The sequence below is a fragment of the Aythya ferina genome (assembly GCF_964211825.1).
Source record: "Aythya ferina genome assembly, chromosome: Z".
In the NCBI taxonomy this organism is placed as follows: domain Eukaryota; kingdom Metazoa; phylum Chordata; class Aves; order Anseriformes; family Anatidae; genus Aythya; species Aythya ferina.
Window position 1 is genome coordinate 10,547,035 of NC_140299.1, and position 26,392 is coordinate 10,573,426.

General features: G+C 67.8%; 6 protein-coding genes across 7 annotated transcripts; 3 read left to right on the top strand and 3 right to left on the bottom strand.

The window, feature by feature from the left end:
• Positions 1-1,104: 1,104 nt before the first annotated feature.
• Positions 1,105-3,560, bottom strand: LOC311427452 (B-cell differentiation antigen CD72-like). The gene is made up of 7 exons (XM_084504812.1): positions 3,405-3,560; positions 3,234-3,329; positions 3,034-3,123; positions 1,929-2,243; positions 1,703-1,851; positions 1,490-1,572; positions 1,105-1,328 (listed from the first exon to the last, which is right to left on the bottom strand). Exons 1-7 carry the CDS (start codon positions 3,487-3,489, stop codon positions 1,181-1,183), a joined length of 966 nt encoding a protein of 321 aa, XP_084360938.1. The 5' UTR covers positions 3,490-3,560; the 3' UTR covers positions 1,105-1,180.
• Positions 3,561-4,055: 495 nt separating this feature from the next.
• LOC311427285 (C-type lectin domain family 2 member B-like) lies at positions 4,056-6,564 on the bottom strand. Its single transcript, XM_084504570.1, has 6 exons — positions 6,407-6,564; positions 5,979-6,089; positions 5,517-5,588; positions 5,231-5,379; positions 4,888-4,991; positions 4,056-4,377 (listed from the first exon to the last, which is right to left on the bottom strand). Exons 1-6 carry the CDS (start codon positions 6,453-6,455, stop codon positions 4,182-4,184), a joined length of 681 nt encoding a protein of 226 aa, XP_084360696.1. The 5' UTR covers positions 6,456-6,564; the 3' UTR covers positions 4,056-4,181.
• Positions 6,565-8,337: 1,773 nt separating this feature from the next.
• Positions 8,338-11,062, top strand: LOC311427286 (uncharacterized protein). 2 transcript variants are annotated; one of them, XM_084504571.1, is made up of 8 exons: positions 8,338-8,816; positions 8,900-8,962; positions 9,070-9,138; positions 10,049-10,132; positions 10,205-10,240; positions 10,321-10,356; positions 10,457-10,570; positions 10,647-11,062. In XM_084504571.1, exons 1-8 carry the CDS (start codon positions 8,480-8,482, stop codon positions 10,964-10,966), a joined length of 1,059 nt encoding a protein of 352 aa, XP_084360697.1. In that variant the 5' UTR covers positions 8,338-8,479; the 3' UTR covers positions 10,967-11,062. The 2 variants fall into 2 exon arrangements, with proteins under 2 accessions (XP_084360697.1, XP_084360698.1); XM_084504572.1 differs by having other exon boundaries at positions 10,082-10,132.
• Positions 11,063-13,703: 2,641 nt separating this feature from the next.
• Positions 13,704-20,297, bottom strand: TMEM8B (transmembrane protein 8B). The gene is made up of 13 exons (XM_084504587.1): positions 20,152-20,297; positions 18,579-18,768; positions 18,260-18,467; positions 17,938-18,071; positions 17,570-17,829; positions 16,570-16,922; positions 16,289-16,385; positions 16,063-16,186; positions 15,547-15,689; positions 15,258-15,436; positions 15,027-15,173; positions 14,839-14,955; positions 13,704-14,722 (listed from the first exon to the last, which is right to left on the bottom strand). The coding sequence occupies exons 1-13, from the start codon at positions 20,282-20,284 to the stop codon at positions 14,387-14,389; spliced, it is 2,421 nt and encodes an 806-aa protein (XP_084360713.1). The 5' UTR covers positions 20,285-20,297; the 3' UTR covers positions 13,704-14,386.
• Positions 20,298-20,512: 215 nt separating this feature from the next.
• TAF1C (TATA-box binding protein associated factor, RNA polymerase I subunit C) lies at positions 20,513-24,752 on the top strand. The gene is made up of 14 exons (XM_084504588.1): positions 20,513-20,819; positions 20,904-20,997; positions 21,104-21,210; positions 21,295-21,390; positions 21,478-21,548; positions 21,641-21,888; positions 21,979-22,089; positions 22,179-22,302; positions 22,395-22,466; positions 22,564-22,699; positions 22,786-22,914; positions 23,031-23,205; positions 23,324-23,461; positions 23,560-24,752. Exons 1-14 carry the CDS (start codon positions 20,694-20,696, stop codon positions 24,720-24,722), a joined length of 2,790 nt encoding a protein of 929 aa, XP_084360714.1. The 5' UTR covers positions 20,513-20,693; the 3' UTR covers positions 24,723-24,752.
• A 268-nt stretch (positions 24,753-25,020) lies between these two features.
• Positions 25,021-26,173, top strand: HINT2 (histidine triad nucleotide binding protein 2). The gene is made up of 5 exons (XM_084504589.1): positions 25,021-25,100; positions 25,484-25,618; positions 25,702-25,806; positions 25,880-25,952; positions 26,037-26,173. Exons 1-5 carry the CDS (start codon positions 25,035-25,037, stop codon positions 26,126-26,128), a joined length of 471 nt encoding a protein of 156 aa, XP_084360715.1. The 5' UTR covers positions 25,021-25,034; the 3' UTR covers positions 26,129-26,173.
• The last annotated feature ends 219 nt before the right edge of the window (positions 26,174-26,392 follow it).

Below are 26,392 nucleotides of genomic sequence, written 5' to 3' on the forward strand. Positions count from 1 at the left end.
TGCACGCACTCGTACCACCCTGCTCCTGCCCCTCAGACCCACGCTCGTGTCCCCATGTGCCCCGGCCAGCCTCCTGTTCCCCGGGGCCAGCAGGGAAGCCCTGAGATGTTGGGGGAAATGGGGGTGCAACGGGGGAGCCTGAGGCCATGGGGGGAAAATTGGGGAGCCCTGGGGCCATGGGAGGAAACGGGGGTGCAGTGAGGATCCTGAAAGCCATGGGGGGGATGGGGAAGGATTGGGAAGATGGGGGAAAGGGGAGAGCTCTGACACTTCGGGGGGAAGATCTCCAAGACCATGGTGGGACCAGCGACAGGGGACAGCCTGGGGGGACAATGAGGGAGCCCGGGGACAGCCCTGACCCTCCCTGCTCGCTCAGGGCTTTTGGGAAATGGCACCTCCAGAGAGGTGGTGGAGGCGAGGACCACTTTGGACCTGGATTTAGGCAGCTCCTGAGAGAGGAGAGGCGCGGAAGGACGCCGGTGGAGCCGGGCCACAGCGTGGTGAGGCTGGAAGAGCTGAGCTGGGAGGTGCCCCAAGAGCTCAGCTCCGTGGGAAACGAGGACTTGGTGTGTCTGTGCCTGTCCGGATGGTCCCGGGCAGCCCAGGGGCTTCCCCCGAGCTCCAGCCACCGCAGCACCGCCGTGCCCTTGGGCGCTGCCACCACGAGGAGTCCTGCACAGCCTCCTGCTCCTGGGTCCCCGGGGCCCATCCGACACGGCTGCCTGCTCTCCTGTTCCCATCAACCCAATTTCTCAGTGTCCCCAGCCCTAAAGGGTCACAGCGAAAGAGCCACGTTGCTGTCCCCGTGTCCCCAGCCCAGTGCTCCCTGTGGTGGCAGGCAGGCAGGTTGGGTGGGTGCCACCTCTCCTTGGCAAATCCCAAGTCATCGACAGCCGGCGATGGAGCAGCCGATAAAACCAAGGGATTCCCACAGGGGGACAGGTTGGGGACACTGATGGCACCATCACAGCCAGGTCCAGAAGGTGCAAGAGGTGCCTGCCCTGCAGCAGGTGTGAGCAGGGCTTGCTGTGTGCTCACAGAGAGCCAGGAAAGGAGGGCAGGGGGCTGAGGGCATGAGCAGCAGTGAGACTCAGAAAGCCAGGCTCTTCTCCACAAGTCATCCTTTAAACGCCCAACACCTCTGTTCCCAAACTACATCCCCAGAGAATGGGTGCCGGGGTCAGCCCCTAGCCAGGAGAGGCGAGAGCATCTCGGACAGGCTGCTGAGCTTGGGGGGCTGCTCACAGACCCAGTGGTAAGACCCATAGCAGAATGTGAGATCCACGATCCCGGAGCCCATCAGTGCACATTCCCGAGACCACAAGTACCTAGAAGGAAAGGAGCACGTGAGAAGGGACAGGGTGGCATGTGCCACCGTGTCCCCAACCCGCTGCCAGCCCCAGGCAGGCCAGAGCAGCCCCTGCCTGAGCATCAGTCCCCAGGTTGGCCCAGCAGGGTGAGGTGCAGAGGGGCAGCTTGCCCCACTCACGTCCCAATGCGATCCTCCTTCCACGCAGGATTTTCGGTCCTCTGCTTCACCCAGTACTTGGTGCTGCCCTTGAGCAGGAAAGGCTGCGGGAGAGAGGCCGTCAGGGCCTGCCCCACGCTGGGCAGTGCCGGGGCCGTGCTGCAGCAGGACGGGCACGGGGCTGGGGGCTGTGGGCAGCGGGGACGCCCCCTCCCCAGCGCAGCCCCCCCGTACCGGCGGCGCCCACGCCTGCCGCTCGCCGTGCAGCAGCAGCCGGGAGGCTCTCCCCTCGCAGTCGTCCTGGCTCTGCCACCAGCTCTTCCTCTCCGAGGACACGAAGAGGCACTTGCCGTGGTAGAGCAGCCAGCCCGGGGGGCAGCAGTCTGGGGACGGGGGCAGCGCTCAGGCGCTCGCCAGCCCCCGGCCGCGCCGCCCCGTGCCCGCCGCCCCGCGGCCCTACCTGCGTCCAGGCAGGCGCGCAGGCTGCTGGCCGCACGCTCGCCGGCCTCGAGGCGCCCCTGCACGTCCTGCAGCTCCCTCTGGGCGCCGGCCAGGGCCCCCGAGACGCGTGCCAGCTCGGCCTCCTGCCTGCCCAGCTCCAGCAGGCTGCTGTTGCCCTCTCGCCACGCTCGCTGCAGCTCCGCGCGCGCCTGCGCCAGCTCCCGGCGCGCCTGCTCCAGGCTCTGCTCCCACGCCCGCGCCTCCTGCGAGAAGCGGCCGCGCTCGGCCGCCTGCTCCAGGGACGTGTCCCGCAGCTCGCGGGTCGCCTGCCAGTCTGGGGAGGGTTTGGGGTGAGATGGGAGCGGGGCACGGCCGGGTGTGGGGTGTGAGGGCACCGGCGAGGCGGTGGAGGGGAAGGGAGGCAGTGGGGAGACGATGGGGAGGTGGTGGGAGATGAAGGGGAGGTGGTGGGAGACAATGGGAGACAATGGGAGAGAATGGGAGACACTGGGAAATCAATTGGAAGGCACTGGGAGGTGATGGGAGGCACTGGGAGGTGATGGGAGGAAGTGGGAAATCTCTTGGAAGGCAGTGGGGGGTGATGGAGAGCCAATGGGAGGCACTGGGAGGTGATGGGAGGCACTGGGAAGGCTGGGAGAGGTGTGGGGAAGTCAACTCAAAGTCAATGGGAGGCACTGGGAGGTGGTGGGAGTAGAACTGGGGGTCAATGGGAGGTGGTGGGAATGAAGGGGAGGCAATGGGAGGGAGTGGGACTTCAACTGGGAGGCGATGGGAATCGGTGGGAGGCAATGGGAAGGCAATGAGGAAGAGTGGGAAGAGATGGGAAGCAACGGGGAGCAAATGGGAGGCACTGGGAGGTGGTGGGAAGTGGTGGAAAGGAAGGGAATCAGTGGGAAGGGGTGGGAGGTAATGGGATCGAGATGGGAGAGCACTGGGAAGGCACTGGGAAGGCACTGGGAAGCAGACAGAGGCACTGGAAGCCGTCCCAGCCAGGCACAGCGCAGGGCACCCAGCGAGGAGCCCCCAGCTCCCATCCCCGGGCTCCCCCCGTCCCCCAGCCCCTGCCCGGAGCCCCCCACCCCGCCGTGCCCGTCCCCACTCACAGCAGGTCCCCAGGGCCACCAGGGCCACCAGCAGCAGCAGGCTGGCTGCCAGCAGCCCCGCGGGGACGCAGTGCCGCCGGGAGCAGCGCCCTGCAAGACACGAGCGGCCGCGGCGTCACCCACGGTGCCGGGGAGCAGAGGGGACCCCGGCACCCCCCCGAGACCCCCGTCCCCGTCCCCGTCCCCCTCTGGGCGCTCACCTGGGCTGTGCCGGGTCCCTTCCCCAGCCGGCCTCACGGGTGCCGGCCCCGGTGCCACGTTCTCGTAGGGGCTGTCGGCATCATCCATGCCGGGGGCTGCGGGAGGAAGGCAGGGGGCAGTGGGCAGGGGTCCGGCATGGGGAAATGGGGGGGGGGTCCCGTGGCTCCCACCTTCCCCCAGCACCCCGCTGGCCGTGCCGTGTCCCCGAGGCCCCTTGGCGAAGCGCAGGTCGGCGTAGAGCACGCTGTGCGCCATGCGGCACCCGCGGCAGCTCCGTCCTATGGCTGCCGTGTGGCCCCGGGGCACGTCAGGTGGAGGAACTTCTTGATATGTAGGAAAGCAGAAGTAATCACTTCATTTGCAAGATGTGTTTTTTTTTTTTTCATGGGCAGGACTGTTCCGGGAGGGGAAACTGCTCCTCTCCATCCCACGCAGCGCGCTCTGCCCCATGCAGCATCACTTACACACAGCTCTGGGCTCATTTTGGCCACCCTGGGCCACCTGGAGCCCTGGCCACAGCCGGACCATTCTCCCCCCACGTCCCCTTCCCCATCCCAGCACCCGCTCAGTGATCAGGCAGAAATGAGGAGGGGGCTGCACCTGCCTCCCATGCTGGGGGGACACCCAGGGATGTCCATGTGGAGCTGTCAGCGTGGGGCACCTCCCACCTGAGACAAACCCCAGGCAGCCCAAAGCCCCAAGGAGACCCACTGCACCCACGCAGAAACTGCTCCACGTGCCCACCAGGCCATGGGGACACTCGGATGGATGCTGGCTCTGCCCCCCAAACCTCGTCCCCCCAAAAAAAAAGCCAGCCACACTGTGAGTGCCAGAGTTTATTGGCAATGCGCAAACATGCCAGGGGGAGGGATGGAGAGGGGGCACCCCGGGGTGCCGGTGCTCGGGTCAGGCAGGGCTGTAGGAGCACCCAGGCTGTCCCCGAGGCCCTAGGGCCCCACGCAGGTGTAGGTGGTGTTCCCCCAGAGGAAGGCGGGGATGGAGGACGGCAGCCACTGCAGGGTGACCGCGCTCTTCTCGCAGACCCAGCCGAGGGCTTCCCCGCACAAACCAGCCGCCAGCCCCGAGCTGGACACCCTGCCACAGGCCACGAAGGAGCTGCTGGGACGCTGGAGGGGGAGGCGCCTGCAGGGGGGAGCGGGGAGAGGGGGGGCTCAGTGGGGTGCGAGGGGCTGGCCCACCCCCAGCTCCTCCTGCAAGGGAGCCGAGGCTGTGGGGGTGCCGGGGGGCAGAGCGCGCCCTCCCCGTGCCCCTGGCAGCCCCTCGGAGAGGAAGGGAGCTGTGATCCCTGCACACCCAGCCCCTGCTTGTCTTGGAAATCCTCTTTTTTGGATCCCAGGAACGTCCTGAGGTGGCTCAGCACCAGCTGCACCGTGCTGGGAATTTGGTTTTGGGGGACTCCCCCCCGCCTCTCATCCAGCCCCAAGCTCGTCCCCAAGCAGGGTGCAGGCACTGGGGACGTGTCCCTGTTATCTTCCCTTCCCTAAAACGCCCCCGTGCTGCTTTGGGAAGCAGAGGGATGGCCAAGAGGGTGATCGTGTCCCTGCCTGCAGGCTGGCCGTCCCCCTGTCACCTCCCGGAGCCCTGTTTTTGGGTTCTCAGCAGTGCTGGCAGGGGACAAGCTGCGAGCCTCACCCCCTCATCAGGGTGCCGTCCAGCCACTTCCACTCAAACCTGGAGCTGTCCCGCTTCAGCCCCACGTGGAAGGTGTCCAGGTGGGCCACGCGTGTCAGGAAAGCCTAGAGCAGGAGGGAACAAGTGTGGGCTCCCTGGGGACACCCAGCCACGCAGGGGGCTGCGTGGTTCAGGCACAGCATCGCCAGCTCCCCGCTGGGTTTTGGGCAAAGGGGCTGGATCTGGGGAGCTGAAATGATGCTGGTGGTGGCTGGGGAGCCACTGGGGGACCCTGAGGTGGTGATCAGTGTGAATTGATGACCATGGCAGGGTCAGGATGGCCGGGGCAGGCGGATGGACTCACCAGGGTGCTGTTGGCTCGGGCGGTGGCCAGTTGTGCCCCCCTGGAGCAGCAGTCGTCTTTGCTCTGCTCCCAGCTCTTCTTGGCAGAGGAGAAGTAGTAGCAGCGCCCCGCATCCCCCATCCACCCAGCCGGGCAGAACTGGCAGCTCTCTGCACACCAGAGGCACAATCCTGCAGGGCTGGCCGGGACGGGGCTGTCCCCAGCCTCCAGCACCATGCGGTGACAGGGGACAGACAGGGTGCCACCAGGGCAGGGAGCCCAGGAAGGTGCCTGGAAGCCCTCCTACCTCGCAAAGACTGCTGCACGTAGCTGAGGCTCTTCTCCTCTCCCTGGGCACAGCTCGCCTGATGGGCTAGATCTACAAAAGAAAGGCACAGGAGCGTCCCCACCAGGGACTGTCCCCCCTCATGGTGCCGTGCCAGCCCAGCTGGACAAAGCCCTGGCGGTCTGTGCTGTGGCTGGGAGCCCAGCACATGGCAGGTTTCTGCCTTTTGGCCCCAGCGTCACGTCCTGTCTGCGCGCCGTGGCCAGCTGATGGAGCGGGGTGCCCCGGCGCCGTCCCCAAGCCCACGCTTTCCCCTCTCCTTCCTCTTCGGCGCTCCAGCCGGCCAGGCGAGGGGTGCTTTATTTTAACTCACCACTTTTCACACTCGCCCCACAGCCCAGAAACCTGTGGCACCGTCAGCCCCAAGCAGGAGGGTCCCCAGCTCGGGGGGCTGCTGGGTGGGGGGGCGCAGGGGGTACTCACAGTGGAAGCTCAAGCCGACGAGGATGACTTGCACCAGCAGGAGCAGCAGGGACAGGACTCCCAGGCTGAGGGGTGCCCAGTGCCAGGGCAGCCTCACGGGCTGTGGAGGAGCTGAGAGAGGGAATTACCTCGTGTCCTGGGGGCTCGGGGTCAGGGGGAGAGCCCCCAAATCAGCAAAGATCGGTGAGCCCCAAGCAGGGTGCATGGGGGGGTCCCCAGGCTCCCCGGGGACAGCGGAGCAGTGGTGTGAGCAGGAGCTCACAGGGGGTGTCAGGGGGTGCCATGCAGCTGGGGTGCAGTGCTTGTGACCCCCCCCCTTGCTCCGAGAGCAGCTGCATGGGTGAGGAGGGAGCGGGGCTGGGGGCTTTTGGGGAGGCAGGGAGGGATTTGGGGAGGGTGGGGGGCAGCGGGGTGCAGCATGCCGTTACCTGGTACGGGGGGCAAGCGCAGATCTGCGTACGTGACCCCCTCTTCCATCCTCCCCTCGGTCTCTGGCCGTACACCCTGCAGGTAAGGGGGGAGTAGCAGCCCCCTCCTGGCCCCCCTCTGGCAGCCGAGTGTGACACGAAATGGAAAGCGTCACTTCCCGGAGGGGTCCCCAGGGACACCAGCTGGGTCACAGCCCTGGGGGGCCCCAGCAGCAGAGTCACACGGGGAAAAGGGGAACCCCAGGCAGGAGGGACCCCTGGCATGGGGGCACCCCACACTCCCCAGTGCTGTCTCAGGCGTGTATTGGGGCCGTATCGAGGCTGATCCCAAATCCAGGGGCCCCCCAGCACCGTCGGGGTGGGGGGCTGCCTCCACGTCCCCAGCCTCGGCCTGCTGTCGAGCAGCAGGGCTGTGGTGCAGAGGTGGTTCCTGCCACCTCTTTTGCATGGGGCTGTTTAAATGAAGTCTCAACTCAATGTGAATTCAGTAATAGGTATAAAAGGCAAGCAAACAGCGCTGGGAGCGTGGGGAGCCTGTGCTCTAGCAACACGGACACATGAGCATCAGACTTTCTAAACATACAGAACATGGCTTTTACAGGCTAAACCCAAGTATGCCTATACATCCTATACACATGTACAACCAGAAAAGGCAACAAACAATCCTTTAAGCCTATTACTATCAATGTCCTCCATAACAGTCTCCATTTTCCATTCCTTTTGAGCAATGCGTCTCGCTTTAAGTTGTCAAGGAACTCGGTCTTTGGGCCTTATGTATCCCATTCTTCCCGGATCGAAGAAAAGCATATCCATCTCCTCCTCAAGGCCAATAGGGCCTGGGTCAAAAGGCACGTCCAGGTCACCAAGGGGCATCTCTAGCAGCAGAGGGGCCGATGGTGCAGCAGTCGGATCGGTAGAGGAGCCCGCAGCTCCCTCACTCTCTGGCAAACCATGCTTCAGGCTCATAAACTGTCTGATTGCTAATAAGGAGAATAAGCTGTAAGGCTACCAGGACAGTCTCTGTTCCTAAGGACGTATGATTCCCCATAACGTGCAGCTGCTGACCAGCGAGGGGCAGTTGTGTGCCGGCTCCGCTTCTCTCAGCTCGAGCTTCTCTCCAGCTCCAGTTCACCCATTTCCAGCGACTTTCTGTACGAGCTTCTCTGAGCAGTTTGCTGAGTCTGGCCAAACCTATCTTATCTTCATGAGGTGATCAATGTGCCTGTTCCCGTCCTGGTCTCCGTTCTGCCAGCCTGTTCCTTTTCATTCCTTCTTTCTGCTTCTTTACTGATGACATAAATTCATCGTGTTGCCTTTTTTTTTTATTATTATTATCTTGAGGACAGGCTCCCCTCTTATACCCTTCTCCGCACAGCAATCCTTTTCAAAAACAACTTTTCCTTGGCCAAACAACTTTGCATTAAACAGCAAACAGCAAACCCCCAGCAACTTCCATGCCTTAATGGCTGGCGAACAAGCAACCCGAGACGGCGTGGCGTCTCCGGAATCACCCTTCTTTGTTCCCTCTAAGCCCTTTTACATTCCTGATGGCCTCATCGTTAAGAGCCTAATGTTATCCTCAACCACGGGGCTTTCCGACCCCCATGGCCACACTCCCACCTCTCCCCTTTCTTTATTAATCTCAACCATCTTCTCAACACGAATTACCACTCCATCGCAGCCCTGGAAAGCCGGAGGGGGGGAGGCTGGGGGCGCTGCGCCCCCTCCCTGCGCCCTGATGGGCACCCTGCCGTGCCCTCAGGGCTTGGGGGGCAGCACCCTGGGGATGCTCATCCCCTGATGTGCCGGGAGGGGCAGGCACGGCCAGGACTACGTTTCCCAGCGGCAATTTCCAGGGGCTGCACATGCTCCTTGCGGCTCCACGGCTGCTCCCAGCAGCTCCCGGTGCAGCTCCCGGTGCAGCTCCCGGTGCAGCTCGCAGCCACCCCCGGTGCAGCCCCATCGCGGGCGCACGGGGCTCCCTGGGGAGCGCACATCCGACCCCCGAGGGCAAGCCCTGCCTGGCACCCACCCTCCTGCCCCCCACCCTAGCCACCCCAGCCACCCCGCAGCATGCCCCGCGGGCGAGCCTGGACACCAGCGGAGGTCAGCAGCCTCCTGGCGCTGGTGGAAGGCTCCGGGGAGGCCGCCCTGCTGATGGCCTCCACGTCGTGGCCCAACGAGGCGCTGTGGCAGGAGATCTCCCGGGGGCTGGCGGCGGCCGGCTATGGCCGTAGCGTGGCCCAGTGCCGCTCCAAGTGGAAGGCACTGAAGCAGGCTTTCCACTCGGAGCGGGAGACGCGCCGCCGTGCCGGGCGGCACTCGTCGCGCCTGCCCCCACACTACCGCACCATGAAGAGCATCTGGAAGGCGGCCGGGCGGCCCGTTTTTGGGGAGAGGCGGCTGCCCGGTGGGTGCTGGGGATGTGCAGGCTCCCCGGTGTTGCACGGGGTCCGTGATGCCCCGATCTGAGCTTTTTTCTTCCCCTTGCAGAGCTGGTCAAGCCGCCCCCCAGGAAGCGCAGGTCGCTGGCCGCACGCTCGCCGGCACCGCCAGGTACCCGTGGGATGGGGCAGCTGGAGGGGGGCTTGTCGTGGCCGGGGGGTGTCCGGCACCCCTCAGGGCCCCCTTGCTGATGCTGTTGTCTGCGTGCTGCACCCCAGCTGCTGCAGAGACCCCCGCCGTGCTGCTGGCACCGCTGCTGCAGTGCCCAAAGGACGAGCCGGAGAGCCGTAAGTACCGTCCTGCCTCACCGCGCCGGGCTGCACGGCCACCGCTACAGCTCAAGCCTGTGCCAGCATGCAGGGACAGGGGGGCACGGGGGTCGTCAGGGGGCCTTTTGTCCCTGGAGGGCCCCTCCGTGGTGTGTTCCCCTCGGGATGCTCGCGGATGGGGTGTGGGAACTTCCCACCCCCCCAGTTTGGCTCCAAACCAGCCCCACAGTGTGAGGGTTTGGGGCCAGCTGGGATGGGGCTGGATGGGGGTCCCTGGCTCGGAGCTGGCCTCAGGGCACGGCACACCACAGAGCTCTGGAGGATTTGGGACTGGGTGTGAGGGATGGAGCCGGGAGCATCCCCATCCTGCAGCACACCCGGACGGTGCCAAGGCGATGCAGGATACGTCCCCGGGCCCGGTCTGTGCGGGCAGGTGAAGGGAGCGGGTGCTGTTCCCCTCGCCGGCAGGGATCGGGGCTGCGGGGCGGACCAGGCGAAACACCTCCCCAAAAACAGGAGCAGAGAAGGGCCCGGTGCCGGGGAAGCCCCGGCTGCTGCTTCGTGTCCCCCCCCCGGCCCCGCTGGCGCTGGGGGAGTGAACCCCGGCGTCCCCGCCAGCGTCCGCACCGGGTAATTACGTTGTCTCCCTAAATTCCCCCTGCAGTTCCAAGTGGATGTGGGATTCTCCTTCACTTCCAGCCCTAATCTGTTGCGTAGCCTGGCCGCGCGCCGCTACGCAGCTGCTGCCTTCCAGCCCGGAGGTGGCTGCATTGCAGTGGTGGGTGAGTGACTCCTGCTTTTGTTCCTAGCTCGGGAGGCGCTTTGAGGCCCCGCAGGGCGCTGGGGAGCTGTGGCTAGGGCACGCCGGGCTGGCCGGGGCAGCGAGGCAGACCCCGGGCTGATGCCGTCCCCTGGCGGGTGCCGCCAGACCCCGCGTCTCCTCTCTGCTCTCTCCCTGCAGCCCGCGGGGACCACGTCGATGGAGCATCGCCCGACCCCGCAGCCACCCCACGTAAGGCTCTCCTCGTCCTCATTTCCCCCCTCTCAGCCCTGTAATCGGGCTCTGAGCCTGTTCCCGTTGCAGGTACCAGCTGCTGCATCCCTCCCCAGCCCCTCCCGGGTGAGTACCGTGCCCCAGCCACCGAGCTCGTGTCCCCGCGGGGCCGGAGCCGTCCCCCGGTGACCGCTGCTCTCCCGCAGGCTGCCTGAAAGAGGAGAGCACCGAGCAGAAGGCAGGTGAGTCTGCGCCCTCTCCCCGGCACAGGGCAGCGGGGACGGGCTGAGCAGGGGATCCCCGGGACCCCGCTGCGCCCTCCGTGCCAACCCCTGGCCGCAGGTTTTCCCAGTGAGACGCCCCCGGGGATGGGACGAGGAAACCCAGGCTCCCCGGGGATGGCTGCAGCGAGCGAGCACGCGGTGGGCGAAGACTCAGCGGACACGAGCCTGCAAGGTGGGTGCCCCCCAACGCCCCTCCCCGGGGCGCAGGGCGAGGGGTGGGCTTCCCCTGACCCCGCTCTTCGCTGCAGGCGGCGGCGTGGCCGGCTTGCTGCAGAGCGTGCAGCAGCTGCTGGTGCAGATCCTGCAGACGTCGCGGCAGCAGCAGGCGCTGCTGGAGAGCCTGGCCAGCGACACCGTCTCCCACCTCCACCTCCTCTCCCACAGCCTGGTGCAGGTGGGCGAGACCCTGCACCAGCTCCTGCTCCGGCCGCCGGCCCCCCACGCCCACTACGCCCCCCACGCCCCCCTTTTCGAGGGTGACCCCCAGCTCCCGCTGCTCCCCGGGCTCCCCCCGTGCGGCAAGGAGGAGCCCCCGGTGCCCCCCGACGCCGGCTGCGCCCCGCCGTGAGCGCGCGCACCCCCGCAGCAGAGCCCCCCCCTGGTTATTTTAGACATTTATAGAAATTTACAGATTTTAATAACATTAAAAATAGATTTTGTACCAGCAGCGCCCATCCACCAGTTCTTTTGTCTGAGCGTCCCAGGGGGGGTGGGACACACACGCACACACGCACGCACGCACGCACGTTCCCTTTCTCGCTTTCGAGACGAGCGGAAGGGGAACTGGGGGGAACTGGGGGGAACTGGGCTATTTACAGCCCCCCAGGAACTCCCCGGCCGCCCCCCTGCAGCTGTGGGGCCGCGTGGGGTGGGTGGCACCGGGCCACCCCTCCCCGGCACCTGGTGGCCCAGCTCCCGGCACGGCCACTGGCTGGGAAAGCACCGGCACCGTGCCCCGTCCCGCAGCGGGGGCACGGCTCCCATGGGGGCACAGACCCTGCCCCGTGCCCCCCCGGTGCCATGGGGGTTGTGGGGGGTGGTGGGGGCAGAGGGAGGCAGAGGTGTGGGGTATGGTGAGGTGGGGGTGGGCTGGGGATGTGGGGGGGGAGGGTGGGGCTGCCAGGGGGTGTAGAGGGGGGCAATGGGGCCACAATGGGGTTGCAATGGGGTTACAACGGGGCTGCAATTGGGTTGCAATGGGCCTGCAGTGGGGTTGCAAAGGGGCTGCAATGGGTTTGCAATGGGGACACAATAGGGTTGCAATGGGGTTTCAAAGGGGACACAATGGGGTTGCAATGGGGTTGCAATGGGGACACAATGGGGCTGCAATGGGGACACATGGGGTTTCAAAGGGTTTGCAATGGGGCTGCAATGAGGTTGCAGTGGGGTTGCAAAGGGGACACAATGGGACTGCAATTGGGTTGTAATGGGGCTGCAGTGGGGTTGCAATGGGGTTGCAATGGGGACACAGTAGGGTTGCAATGGGGCTGCAATGGGGTTGCAATGGGGCCACAATGGGGCTGCAATGGGGTTTCAAAGGGTTTGCAATGGGGGCTGCAATGGGGCTGCAATGGGGTTGCAATGGGGACACAATGGGATTGCAATGGGGCTGCAATGGGGTTTCAAAGGGAACACAATGGGGTTGCAATGGGGCTGCAATGGGGTTGCAATGGGATTTCAAAGGGGACACAATAGCATTTCAGTGGGGTTGCAGTGGGGTTGCAATGGGGTTGTAGTGGGACTGCAATGGGGTTTCAATGGAGCTGCAATGGGGCTTCAAAGGGAACACAATGGGATTGCAGTGGGGTTTCAAAGGGGACACAATGGGTTTGCAATGGGGCTGCAATGGGATTGCAATGGGGCTGTGCTGGGGTTGCAATGGGTTTCCAATGGGGACACAATGGGGTTGCAAAGGGGTTGCAGTGGGGCTGCAATGGGATTGCAGTGGGGTTGCAATTAGGCTGCAATGGGGTTTCAAAGGGGACACAATTGGGTTGCAAAGGGGTTTCAATGGGCTTGCAACGGGGCTGCAATGGGGTTTCAGTGAGGCCAGTAGGGCTTGCAATGGGGTTGCAATGGGGCTTCAAAGGGGACACAATAGGATTTCAATGGGGCTGCAATGGGGTTGCAATGGGGTTGCAATGGGGCAGGCAGCAGCCAGCCGAGCAACCGGGTCTGTGCCGGTCTGGAGTGACAGCTCGGCAGCCAATAGGAGATCAGTACGGAGCGGGGGGCGTGGTCACTCCGAGGCCCGCCCCGCGTCCAGGGGCGGGGCCAAGGCGGCGCAGCCAATCAGACAGCGGGGAGGGGCGGGGCGAGGGCGGCGGGGGGGTCCCCGGTGACGTCAGCGGAGGGGATTCCCCGCGCGGCGGGGTGGGGGAGGGGAGGCTGCGGGGGGGCATTTTGGTGCCAAAAAGCCCGGATTTGGGTCTGCCAGGGCTGTCGGCACTGCGGGAGGGGGCCGGGGGGGGCCCCGTCCAGGGGCTGATGGAGGGAGTGGGGTGTCCTCACCCCTCGCTGCCTTTCCCTAATTAATGAGGCGCCTCCATTGGTTATAATTAACTAATAATTAGCCATAATTAGCCCCAGATTTTGGGGTGATAATTTCCGAGGAGGGAAATTATTATTATTATTATTATTATTATTATTATTATTATTATTATTATTATTATTATTATTATTATTTCTGGAGCAGGGGCAGGGGACACGAGGGCTCACGCTGCCCCAGGCACAGCATCAGTGCCCCTCCCAGCCATCCCCAATCCCGGGGGTCTTGCAGTTCCCACCCCTCCCACCCCGAGCCTTTTTCGGGTACCAGTTGCCATGGGGATGCCGGAGGCACCTGGCTGCCATGGGGACACCGTTACCACGGCGACACGGCACAGGCAGGGATGGAGAGCACCAGAAGGATGCTCCTATGGGGGGGGGGGGGGCCCGAGTCGTGGGGACCCCAAGTCCATGATGGGGGGGAAGGCAGAGTCTGGCCACAAAAGCATCCCCATGGGAATGGGGCCGGAGGTGCTGGGAAGGGGGCAGGGGGGTCCCCGTGGGAGCTGATGGTGCCCATGGGGTGCGCAGGGCTGGCTCGGATCCCCTCTGCTGCTGCTTGGCCCTGTGTCCTCCTGCTCAGCCCGTCCTTGAGCCAAAAAGCGCAGCCACAGGATTAATTAAACGAGGGAGCACTGAGCAGCTGCCCTCTGTTATTGTAGGGCCTACACAAACCCACCGGGCAGCACCATGCGCCGACCCCTTCCTTGGCATCGCGGTGCCCGCTGACACTGCCGGGGAGACGCGGCTGGACGTGGTGAAGTGAGCAACGACTTTAATTAAAAATTAATCCTTAACCAGCCTGGCCGACACGGGAAGGGCTGGAGGATGATATCCTGGATGGCAGCCGCCAGTCCCCGGGGCCCTCGGAGCAGCCCCCATGGCTCGACGGGGCTCGCCGGCCCCAGCAGGGCTGCAGCCTCGCCATCCTATCCCCATCATCCCCTCCAAATGCCCCCCCCGCAGCCCCCAGCTGGGGCCTGGCTCCCGGGGAGCCGGTTTAATTAGATCTCAATCCTATTAGGGAGCTGCCCGCCCGCCTGCAGCTGGTAATCCCGTTAGGCATCCCCTAAATCCCAGCACGCTGGGCTGCATCCCCAGGGAACGGCTCGGAGGGGGTGGAGGGGGGTCTGGAGCAGCACCCCAGGAGCTGCCCTGTGGCTGTCACACAGGGCTTGGGGACCTGCCTGGCACCGCGTCCCTGTCCCCCCCCCGACACCCCAAAAGGCAGCTGGAGGGGGTAGGGGGGGTTCCCAATGCATGCAGTGCCCCCTCCCCGTGCCTTGGTGGCACCAGCAGGGACGTCACCACTCCAGCCACGCCTGGGGTGCCTGGTGCTGCGGGGACACACAGACAGACAGACGGACGGACAGACAGCCCCGGCGCTGCCACCCCCCCACCCCCTGGGGCCCCGAATCCGCTCTGCTGGGGGGGGGTGCCGTCACCCGGTGCAGATGCTGTTGATGGAGGCGACGGCGGGGTCGACCAGCCCCAGCTCCTCCTGCTCGTTGACGCAGAGCTGGTACCCGCAGCCCTTGCGGCGGGGCAGCGGCCCCAGGCGCCCGGCGGGCTTGGCGCGGGGCGGCAGCAGGAAGCCGACGCTGCCGGCGATCAGCAGGTGCCAGATGCTGTGGATGTAGAAGTAGTTCTCCTCCGTCTCCACGAAGGCGTAGAGCAGCACGGCGGCCGCCGCGATCAGCGCCCCGGGGCACAGGTAGAAAGCCCAGCGCTTCCAGGTGGGCGGGTAGCAGTGGCGCCGGCGGATGGTGCGAGCTGTCTGCGTGGGGACGGAGGAAAATTGAGGGGTTGGGGGGCTGCGGGGGCAAGCCGTGCGTCCCCTCCATCCCCTGAAGGACCCTCGTTGGGGATGGGGATGCGCCACAAGGTCCTTACCCAAGCGATGGCCATGATGCCCAAGGCGAAGAGGCTGGGTCCCAGCAGGTTCCAGAGCCCGTGGCGGTCCATCTGCAGGGCCATGGAGAGCAGCATGGCCCCCAGCAGGTACAGCACCTGTGGGTGAGGAGGCGTCAGGACGGTCCCTCGCCCACCCCGGGGGGACCCTTCCCCGTCCCCGCACTCGCCTGCTTGACCACGGGCTGCAGCCGGGCCATGGCGATGACGGTGACCCAGACGGACATGAGGGAGCCCAGGAAATCGCAGAACTGCAGCACGTCGTAGTCCATGATGCAGAACACCACGATGCCCGGCTGGTCGCAGGCGTGGTAAAACTGGGGCCGGGAAGAGGGGATGAAAGGAGGTGAGAGCCGCCCCGCGCGGCTCCCCCCGGCCCCTCGCCCACCGCCCAAACTCACGGTGGAGAAGAACATGGTGAAGATGTAGACGGCGGCTTCCAGGAGGTAGTGGCTGCGCACGGCGATGGCCACGGGAGGCACGAACATGACGTTGCTGAGGCAGAGCAGCAGCGTGGAGAGGAGCTGGAAGCCGTAGGAGAACGCCTCGGCGTTGTCCGTGCAGCCCCAGCCGTTCCAGCCTGCGGGCAGGAGAGCGGCCGTCACCCCGCAGCACCCACGGGGGCAGCGGGGAAACCCCCTCCCAGCACCCCGGGGGGAGCTGGGCAGGGGGACAGCGGGGTTATCTCACCAGCTTTGCACTCGCAGGCGGCGTACAGGTAGTTGTTGGTGCGCAGCAGCTTGCACTGCCCGTAGATGCCGCAGTCGTTGATGCAGGGCGAGAGGTAGGCGCGCAGGTAGACCTCGGCCGTCACGTTGGTGCAGGGCTCGAACCTGCCCCAGGGTGGGGGAACGGGGTCAGCAGGCACCCACCGTGCCCCTAAGGCAGCTCCCATCTCTGCCACGTCCATGTCCCCACGCAGCCAGGTGTGCACCCCGTGCACGAGGAGCGTACACGGCGCCGTTTGCTCGCACCAACACAACCCCCGGGTGTGCCCACACCCCAAATCCCCACGGGGACACCGGTGTGGCAGGGCTGGGAGCAGAGCCATAAACCTGGAGGTGTCCCACGGGACACCGAGCAGAGCCGGGGTGCGGTGTGGGCACCCCCAGGGGCACACGAGCCCTTCCCAACCACGAGCCGTGGGGACCCTCACCCAGCTCCATCCCCCTGCGCCCACCCCGCGCCCCCACGGAGGGCTCCTACCCGTGCTCCGTGGCGCAGAGGGAGCGCAGGCTGAGGTACCAGCTGCCCGTCTGTGGGTAGGGGATGCGCAGGCGGCTGAGGCTGGCCGTGGCGTTGACGGAGAGGAGGAAGCCTGCCAGGGACTCTGCCGGCAGGGAGAGCAGCGGTGAGGGGACCCTCACGGTAGGGTACAGAGGGGTGCGGACCCCCCGGCACGCAGCAGGAGGAGGGGGGCTGCCCAGCCTACCCGTCTCGCAGGTGAGCGAGGCGTTGTCACTGGAGGCCAGCGGCACCTCGTGGTTCAGGCAGCCGAACACCGTCGCGTTCTCACCACGCAGGGAGCTCTGGCGGCAGAGGGGACACGGCCCCGAGCCATTTGGGGACACCCCCTGCTGCCACAGCCCCCTAACCCGCCACCCGCAGCACCCAGCCCACCGCCACGCACCCCAACCCACCGCTCCCAAGCCACATCCATCCCCCGGGAGCACCCCAAACCTCGCTCCTGGTGTCCCCACCCCAGCCCCTCACCACGTTGAGCCGCAGCTCCAGGTTGAGCACCCCGCCGCTGTCCAGCACCGGCAGCAGGTTGATGACGAAGACGGCGGGGCGGTCGGGCGGCACCGAGACATTGGGCCCGAAGAAGATGTAGAAGTGGACGGAGAAGGTGTCCAGCTCGTTGCGCAGCGTGGGGCGCACGGGCCAGCAGCGCTCGGCCGCGCTGGGGACGGCGGCCAGAGGGTGCCTGGTGCCGTTGGGGCTGGCGGGAGGGGGGCTGTCGGCACCCAGCGCCAGCCCGCCCGCGGAGCCGAAGGAGTGGGGCATGTTCATGGAGGCGCTGGAGGGCAGGAAGGGCGGCCGGGACAGGCTGGGGCGGGAGCAGTCTGCAGGGGGAGAGATGTCAGACCCGGCACTGATACCCTCTGCCTCCCAACACAGCTCCCTGAGTGCGCCCTGGCGCCTGGCAGTGTCCCCAAGCACCCCGGTGTCACCACGCATCCCGGTGTCACCACGCATCCCAGAGCATCCCAGCACCTCCCAGAATGTCCCCGTGCATCCCAGTGTCCCAGCATCTCAGCACCTCCCAGAGCATCCAAGCATTCCTGCACCTCCCAGCATCTGTGTCCCAGCATCTCCCAGTATGCCAGAGCATCCCAGTGTCCCGGCATCCCAGTGCCTCCCAGTGTATCCCTGCACCTCACAACATCCCAGAGCATCCCAGCACCTCCCAGAGCACCCCAGTGTCCCAAAGTATCCCAGCACTTCCCAGCATCCCAGTCCTCACAGAGCATCCCAGCATCTGTGTCCCAGCACCTCCCAGCATCCCAAAGCATCCCCGTGTCCCAAAGCACCCCTGCACCTCCCAGCACTTCAGTGTCCCACCACATCCCAGTGCCCCAAAGCACGGATCCCAGTGCATCCCAGTGCCCCAAAGCCTCCCAGCACCCCCATGCCAGCACAGCTGGCTGCTCCCCCTGTCACCCAGACCCCACAAGCACCCCAAACCAACACCGGGGCCGCGTCCCCTCACCTGTGAGCTGCACGATGACCTGGAAGGAGATGGCGCCCGGCACCCCGGGGTGCCTCTCCACCAGCACGTAGTACCAGTGCTGCCAGAAGGGCAGGTCCAGGGCCAGCTGGCAGGGCGCGTGCTCCCGGCAGTCCAGCGCCGTGGAGTTGTGCAGGGGGGGGGCCTTGGCCCGTACCCGCAGCCACAGGGGGCAGCCCTCGGCCCCCCGGCACCGCAGCACCTCCACCTGCACGCGCGACGTGTAGCTGGGCACGAACACCCTGCGGGGACACGGAGAGGGGCTGGGGGAGGCCAGGCAGAGGGATGGGGGACCCCCGGGAAGCCGACCGCCCCCCGAAAAGGCTGGCAGACCCCCCCATCGTGCTCACTTGTAGAGGCAGGAGCGGTTGTGGGGGGCCATGCTCTGCTCGGAGGCGTATCCGGGGTACAGCACGGCGATGTTGACCAGGCGCTGCACGATGAGCTGCGGCTGGAAGAGGTACTGGCACTCCTCGTAGAGACCCTACACCAGCAGGGCAGTCAGCACGGGGGCTTGGGGGGTGCCCAGCAGGGAATTTGGGTGCTGCCCACCCCGGTACCCCCCCTCCAGAGCCACCCAGTGCCCCACACCTACCCCACGCGCCGCCAGCCCCAAATGCCAGCGGGGCACCGTGCCCTCCCCAATCCCCACCCCACCCCAAAGCCCTGCACCTTGACGGAGATCTTCCCCTCATCCTTGGGCAGGTGGGCAGCCAAAAACCAGTCCCCGGGCAGGGGGCTGGTGACGTTGAACACCCCCGTGGTGCGGTTGGGCAGCGTCCAGGTGAGGGTGAGGGCGAAGGAGCCAGGGACGGCCGTGTCCCTGGGGAAGTGCGTGCGCAGCGGGTTGATGACGGAGGGAGCCCCCGCGCGGAAATACCTGCAGGGGGCACGGCGGTTACCGGGGCGCAGCTTTGGGGTGGTGGCACGGGGACAGGAGGGGGGTCACCGCGGGGCAGTGCCCTCCAGTAGGGACACGCCGGGCGCTCACACGGTGATGCTGCGGTCCGGGCAGTGGTCCCCGAAGGTGCCGCCCTGCTCCTTGAAGGTGATGAGGTTCCAGACGGCGATGACCGTGTCCTCGGGGATGTGGAAGTGGAAGAGCTCGATGCTGGCAAAGGAGCGGAAGGGGCTGAGCTTGCGCGGCGTGCGGGTGAAGTAGTCGGTCACGAAGAGCCCGTCTGCGGGGGGGGGAGACCCAAGGGGCTCTCTCAGTGGGGCTGGGACCCCCTCCCCGGGCTCTGCCCCACTCACGCGGGGGAGGAGCGGTGCGCATATGGGGTGCGCACATGCACACGGGGGTGCCGCCTGCGCGCACGGCGAGGCGGAGGCGTGCACACCCACGGGAGGCTGCGCACAGCCTGCAAGATGCTTCCTGCGGGGCTGCCCAAACTGGCCGGCGTCCCCCGGGGAATTTCCAGGAGCATGGGCAGCAGCGGGGAGGCAGGCACGTCCCTGGAGCTCCAGAAACAACTTCGCCCTGCCGCTGGGACGCCTGCCCAGCGCCAGCCCGGGAATCCCAGGCCTCATTCCCCAGGGATGCTCTGAGGATGGGATGCTCGTGGCTGCGGGATGCCGGCAGCCCCGGGGGGACTCGTCCAGCTGGGAACTGGGGGGAGCGGGGAGGAAGGGGCTGCTTCGTACAGCCTGTGCCCGGCCGGGGGTGCGCGTGCGTGCGTGTGCCGACGGGCACGTGTGTGTTTGTGCTGTGCGTGTGTGTGTGCAGCCCCAGCAGGCTGAGCCCCGACACGCATCTGCTCCTGCAGCCCTCTCCTGGAACAAAGGCAGCTCCCCCTCCCCTATCACCAATGCCCGTCTGCGTGTAGGGTGCCCGACCCCAAATCCTCCACCACGAGCCCGCCCTGGGGGGGCATCTCCACGGCACCCCCAGGGGACCGGAGCTCCGTGCCAGGGGGGGTCCCCGGGGGGATGGAGACCCCCAGGAGGTGTCCCCGGTGCTCAGACCCCCGAGATGAGGTTGGGGGGGGTCGGGAACCGGGACGGAGCCCCCCAGGGCTGGACGCGCAGCCCCGGGGCTCAGCACCGCGGACAGCGCCCGCGGCCGGGGCTCAGCACCGGGGACAGCGCCCGCGGCCCCAAATCGCCCCCCCCCCCGCCCCACAGACACCTCGGGACCCCCTCCCCCGACACCACCCCTCGCGTGTCGCACCCCACGGCACCCCCCCGCGTCCCCCTGGTGTCTGTGTGCGGGGCTGGGGCGGGGGATTTCTCCCCCTATTCCCCACCGCGCCCCATTGCGCGGACACCCCTCTGCGCGCCCCCGCGACCCCCCCCTCACCCCATAGCAGGCAGCCACCGTGCCCCACACCCCCCCCTTCTCTCCCCACGCATCGCAGCCCCCTACCCACTCACCCCGCACCCCCCACAGGCCCACCATACCCCCTTACACCACCACCGTCCCCCCCTACACCACCACCATCCCCCCTACAGCGGCCGTGCCCCCTTTTACAGGCTCGCGCCCCCCACTATAGGGTCGTGGCCCCCCCCATAGGGGCGACCCGTGACCCCCCCACCCCTCCACCCCCGGCCCCCGGGGCGCTCACCGGCGGGCGGCGGCAGGAGGAGGAGGAGGAGGAGGAGGAGGAAGAGCAGCAGGAGGAGCAGCGGCGGCGGCCGCAGCGGGGGGCGGACGAGGGGGTCCCGGCGCCCCCTCCCCGCGCCGCCCCGCCGCCCCATGCCGCCCCGCCGCCGCCGCCGGAGCCCGACGCGCGCCCGCGAGAATGACGTCACCCGGCGCGCCACGCCCCCTCCCCGCGCGGCCATTGGCTGCGCCGCGCGCCCGTCGCCGCCCTCCTCGCCTCGGGCGCTGATTGGTGGGGCCGCGAGGAGGGGCGGGGGCGGACCGGCGGCGGCGGCGCGCGCGCGCGCTCGGGACGCGTGCGGGGCGGGGCGGGGTGGCGGGAACCGGGAGCGGGACCGGGAGCGGGATTTGGGACCGGGATCGGGACCGGGAACCACTGGGACTGGGACCGGGACTGGGACTGGGACTGGGACCAGGACCGGGACTGGGACTGGGATCGGGCCCCTCCGGTACCCGGCGCACCCCCCCGGTACCCGGTCCCCCCCCCGCTCCTCCGGTGCCCCCATGGAGTTCCCCGCCGCTCTCTTCCCTTCCTATTTCGGCTGCGGCCCCCCCAAGGATGAGGCCGGCCCCGCGCCGGCTGCCGGCTGGGGGGAGCACGGGCAGGTGCTGGAGGCCGGGAGCGGGCAGGTGAGAGGGGAGCGGGGTTGGGAAGGGGGTTGGGGATGGGGGCGCCGGGGCCACCCTCACCTCCCCAATCCTGTCCCCGTGCAGCTGCAGCCGCCGTTCGTGCCCCGCCGCAGCCGGCAGGGCGAGAGCTGGGAGCCCTGCGAAGCCGCTGCCGTGCCCCTGCTGCCACCCAACGACAGTGAGGACCTGGGGGGGGAGGTTTTGGGTGCCCCCAGGCACCGAGCCACGTGCTGGCACCCGTCCCGTCCCCGCGGTGCCAGCCGTGCCCTGCTCTGTCCCCGCAGGCTGCTGGGTGCCCCCTCTGGTCCCCCAGGACATCCTGTACCGCGGCGTGCTGCGCAGGAAGCTGCGGGCAGGGAGGTCGGGAGCCGCGCTGGACTTCACCAAGCAGGTACCAGCGAGGGGCTGGGGCACAGCCTGGCAGGGACCACGGCGTCCCCACACGCCCTGACCCTGCCTTTCCCTCCCCGCACAGCTGGGACACTTCTTTGTGGATCACCCAGAGGACGCCTTCGGCTCCCTGGGGCAGCTGCTGCACAAGAACTTCCACCTGGGTGACTCCAAGCTGAAGGTCAGTGCCTGTTTGGTTTTTTTTTTGGGGGATGGGGGCTCCATCAGCCCCCCCTGGCTGCAGCCCTGACCCTTTTTCACCCCCCAGAAACCCTCCCGGGACACCACCATCCGCATGACAGCCCTGGTGGAGGAGCTCAACCGGCTGGAGGCCAGGCGGTGAGTGCTCCCCGGGGACAGGGAATTTAGGGGGGGGGGGGGGGAGGGTTTCCTGCAGGACCCCCTCCCCGTGACACCGGCTGTCCCCACAGCGGCTGCCCGCGGCGTCACTTCGTCTCCCGCCTGCGCTGGTTCTCCCACCTGTGCCGGGACTGGCTCTTCGAGGTGCCACTGGGGCTGCTGGCCGACTGCGTGCACGAGGAGCTGCTGCTGCAGTGGGCCGGCCTGCTCTTCGACGACAGCCCCACCGGGGGGGCTCTGGCCTGGCTGCCCCCCCAGGAGGCGAGCGGGCGCGTGGGACGCCTGGTCTACCCCGGCGGGGAGGTCATGAATTACCTCTGTATCCTTACCCGTGGGGGAAAACGGGGAGGGGTATCCCCTGGGGAAGGTAGAGGGGGTTGTGGTAGTGCCCTTAGCTGCCCCCCCCCAGATTTTCAGGACGTGGTGCTGGAGGAGCAGCCCCGTGCCCGAGGGGCCCCGGCGCAGTTTGAGCTCAACGGGCGCATCCGGCAAGTGGGTGCCGCACGGGTGGATGGAGAAGGTGAGCAAGCCCCGGGACCCGCACCCTGGGGTGACACCTTGGGGACCCTGCCCTCTCAACCAGCCCCCTTGTGTGTGTCCCATCCCCAGATTTTGTGGGTGTCCGCTCCGACTACCACTGCGGAGTTTGGAGGGTGCCGGGCAGGGCGGGCGCTGCCCCCAGCCCGCTGCAGGTCATCCGCACCGACGTGCCGGCCTCCTGCCTCACCGTCAGGTGGGTGCCGGGGAAAACGAGCTCCTGGGGGGCTGTGCTGCCACCACAGACCCCCCCTGTCCCCATGGTGATGCTGTCCCCCTGCCCCACAGCCCACACCTCCCCGGGGAGCTGGCTGTCTGCACCCAGAGCGGAGCCGTCTACCTCTGGAGCGTCGAGACTGGGTGAGTCGGGGCGCTGCGGGCTGGACCCTCTGATTTTGGGGTGCTGGGAGGCGGGGGAACCCCCCTGCCCACTGGTGGTGCCCCTTTCTCCTCGCAGGCTGCAGCGGCTCCGCCACGACCCCCAGACCCTGTTTTTCCGGGACCACTCGCCCTGGCGCTGGAGCGACTTCACCGCGCACCCACGGGTGCTGAGCTGCGCCGACCGCACCGGCATCCAGTGCCTGGACACCCGGGTGAGCCTGGGACGGGGGGCGTGGGGTCAGTGGGGAGGGGGCCCGGCACCCTGGGGTGCTGATGGCACCCTGCCCTGCCTCCACAGGCCCCCTCCAGCTGCCACTTCGACTTCTTCAAGGTGGGCGAGGAAGCCGGGTGCCAGCAGGGCGAGCGCGTGGTGCTGCCCATGTACCTGGGCCGGGCTCACCCCTGCCAGCACCTCGTCACCACCCAGGTGAGACCCCCCACGGCTGGGGGGCACAGCCCTGGACCCCCCTCCACCCTTTTAACGCTGCTGATAAGTGGCGTGGAGGAGGGGGAGCCCCGCTGAGCTGTCCCCCCTCTTCCCAGTTTGCCGTGTACCTGATGGATGAGCGCCTGCCGCTGGTGCCCGTGCTGAAGTGGGCGCACATGATGAAGGCCCCCCCTCTTTTTGCCCAAGTGGCGCCGGGGGGGCCGGGCAGGAGCCATAAGGTGGTGCTGGGCGCCTCCCGCACGCAGGAGCTGCTGCTGCTGCAGTACACGGGTGAGAGAGCAGCACAGGGGGGCACGGGGCTGACCGCGGGCACCGCGTCCCCCCACCTCGCCGTGCGGTGCCACGGAGGGACAGGGTGATTTTTTTGGGGGGCACCTCGGTTTTGCAGGGGGCAGCAAGTCGGCCTGCCAGCTGGTGGGGCCGCCGCAGAGGCTGCAGAGCATCGCCAGCTGCCTGCCTCACCTCCCCACACAGCTCCCACACCGCCACCACTGGCTCCAGCAGCGCCTCGGTGCCCCCGCTGCCGGTGAGCAAAGCTGGGGAGCACGCGGGGGTCCCGGGGGCAAAGAGGGGACGTGGCCACCGGGTCGCTGCGGGTGGCAACTGCTGTGTTTGTCCCCGCAGGGCTGGCCGCCGTGCAGCACCAGCAGGGCCGGCAGGAGGCCCTGGTGGTCTTCCAGCTCTCCGAGGCCGGGGATGTCTTCTACCAGGCGCTGAGGCACGAGGCGGCGCCAGCACCCGCTCCCCGCCGGGAGGAAGAGGAGGAGGCGACGCAGGAGGCCCCGGGCTCTTCCCCGCTGTTCAGCAGCGAGGAGGAGGCGCAGGAGGAGGAGGAGGAGGATGAAGGAGAGCAGACCTTCTACCTCTCCAACCTGGAGGTGATCATCAACGACGAGGAGGAGGAGGAGGTGGTGGGCACGCCGGGGGCCACGGAGGAAGCCGAGCCCCCCGCGGAGCGCCGCGCCAGCCCCCAGCCCCCTCCAGCCGTGCCCAGCCCGGCCGCTGCCCTGCGGTACCGCCGCTGGCTGCGGGCCCTGCTGCGGGTTTGGGGGGGCTCCCCGCGGCACGCCTGCCCCCCGGGACCCCCCACCATCAGCAAGCGGCGCCTCTTCACCCGCAAGGAGCTGGCGGCACCCGCGGCACCCAGCGCCCTGCACCAGCAGCTGCGGCAGCGGCTGCGCCAGGCCATGCGCCTCGGGGAGCGCATCCAGCGCTGGGACACGGCCCCCGAGCCCCCCGGACCCCCGCCACCACCCCCGCAAGAGCCCGACGCCCTGAGCGCCCGGCTGACGGCGGCTTGGGGGGGCGAGTGGGGGTCTGGGGGCGCGGGTGCCAGCTTGGCACAGCGGCGGCAGGCGCTGCGGGAGCGGCGGCGGCGGCAGAAGGCGGCGCGGGCTCACCGCAGCCTCTCGGCCAGCTTCACCTCCTCCGTCACCTACCAGTCCGAGCTGTCCGAGCTCAGCGACGCCGGACCCCCGCGCTCGTCCCCCCCGGCCACCCCCTTGGAGGTGGTGGTGGGGGGCTCCCCGCCGGCCGCCCCCTCCCCGCCGCCCCCCGTGGAGCCCATGCTGTCCTCGCAGGAGCTGCGCTCGCGGGGGATCCCCAAGGAGCGGCGGCGCACGCTGCGGGACTACCTGGCCGTGTGGGCAGAGGGGCCCCAGGACCCCCCCGAGCCCCCCAGCACGCCGGGGGCGCCGCTCTGCATCCCCTCCTCCCAGAGCCAGCTCTCCTCCTCCTCCTCCTCCTCGCAGCCCCTCCGCCGCAAGCGCCCGCGCATGGGCTTCTGAGGGGGCAAGAAATAAACCCCTGACGGCACAGCCCTGGCTCTGGATTTTTTTTTAAGGGGGGGGGCACCCACGCGTGACCGTGGGGGGGGCCACCCCCAGCACCCACCATCGGGTGTGGGTATGAGTGGGGGGGGAGCAATGCGCCCTGCACGGATCGGGCTGGGTGCCTGGAGCGCGCCACGCGTGGGTGCCTCCCCCCCCTCTCCGCGGTCACGCGTGGGCGCAGGGGGGAAGGGGCGCGGGCGCTTTAAGGCGCGGGGGGGGGGGCGTGGCGGAAGCCGGGGGAGGGGCGGGGACGCGGAGGCGCGCGCCATGGCGGCGGCGGTGCTCGCGCGTGGGTGGGCGCGCGCCTGGGTAGCGGGGGCGCGCCTGGGGCAGGTGGGCACGCGTGGGGTGCGCGGGGAGGGGAGGGGGGGCGTGGGATAAAGGAGGAGGAAAGACGGGGGGGGAAAGAGGAGGGGAAGGGGGATGGGGGGTGGGTCCTGCGCCCGCTTCCGCACCCGTGCAAAGTCCACGAGTGGGCGTGCAAACGCACACACACGCACAGAGCCCCCCTGCGGCGTGGGGACCCACGCGTGGCCCCCACCTCGCCAGCTTAACCCCCTCCCGACCACCCTTATGCCCGTCCCCTATTGCTCCCTGCATGTCCTTGTGTGTGTGTGTCCCCTCTCCATGTCTCCAAGCCCACGGGTGTCCCCGTGTCACCCCCGCCCACGCGTGCCCTGTTGTCACGCCCCCCCCCCCACCGTGTGTGCCCCCAGCGCCCCCTCAGCGGGCAGGACGGGGAGGTGGGCAAGGCGCAGCGGGCGGCCGCCGGGGCGGGCACGGAGCCCACCATCTTCAGCAGGATCATCGCCCGCACCGTGCCGGCCACCATCCTCTACGAGGACGAGGAGGTAAGGGGGCAGCGGGGACACGCGTGGACCCCCCCCCACCCGAGTGAGTGAGGGTCTCAGGGCGCCGCACCCCCTCCCCGCAGTGCCTGGCCTTCCGTGACGTGGCCCCCCAGGCGCCCGTGCACTTCTTGGTGATCCCCAAGCGCCCCATCCCGCGGCTGAGCTGTGTGGAACCGCAGGATGCCCAGGTGAGTGGGGGCTCGGGGACACGAGTGGGGACAGGGGACACGCAGGGCTGAGCCTCCTGCCCCCTCCCCGCAGCTCCTGGGGCACCTGATGGTTGTGGCGGCGCGCACGGCAAAGGCGGAGGGGCTGGAGGACGGATACCGGCTGGGTGAGTTGGGGGGGGGTCCCCTCCCCTGTGCCCCCCCACGGGTGACACCACCCCCACGCTGACCCCCTGTCCCTCTCCCGGCAGTGATCAACGACGGGAAGCACGGCGCCCAGTCCGTCTACCACCTGCACCTCCACGTGCTGGGGGGGCGGCAGATGGGCTGGCCCCCCGGCTGAGCCCCCCGGGTCACCCCCATAATAAAGCTGCTCGGGGCACCCGCAGTGGCTTGCTTGGCTCTGTTTTTTTTGGGGACAACCCCAGCGCTCTCGGGGGGGCGGGTGGTGAAGGCTGTGCTGCCTCTTATCTCGGCCTCCACACCAGGCCTCCACTGTGAGATCCTCCCCGTGCACACCCCAGAGCCCCCCGTGCACACACCGGTGTGCAAAGGGTTGCACTGCACACCCCAGGCCCCCTGTGCAAACACAATGCACGACAAATTG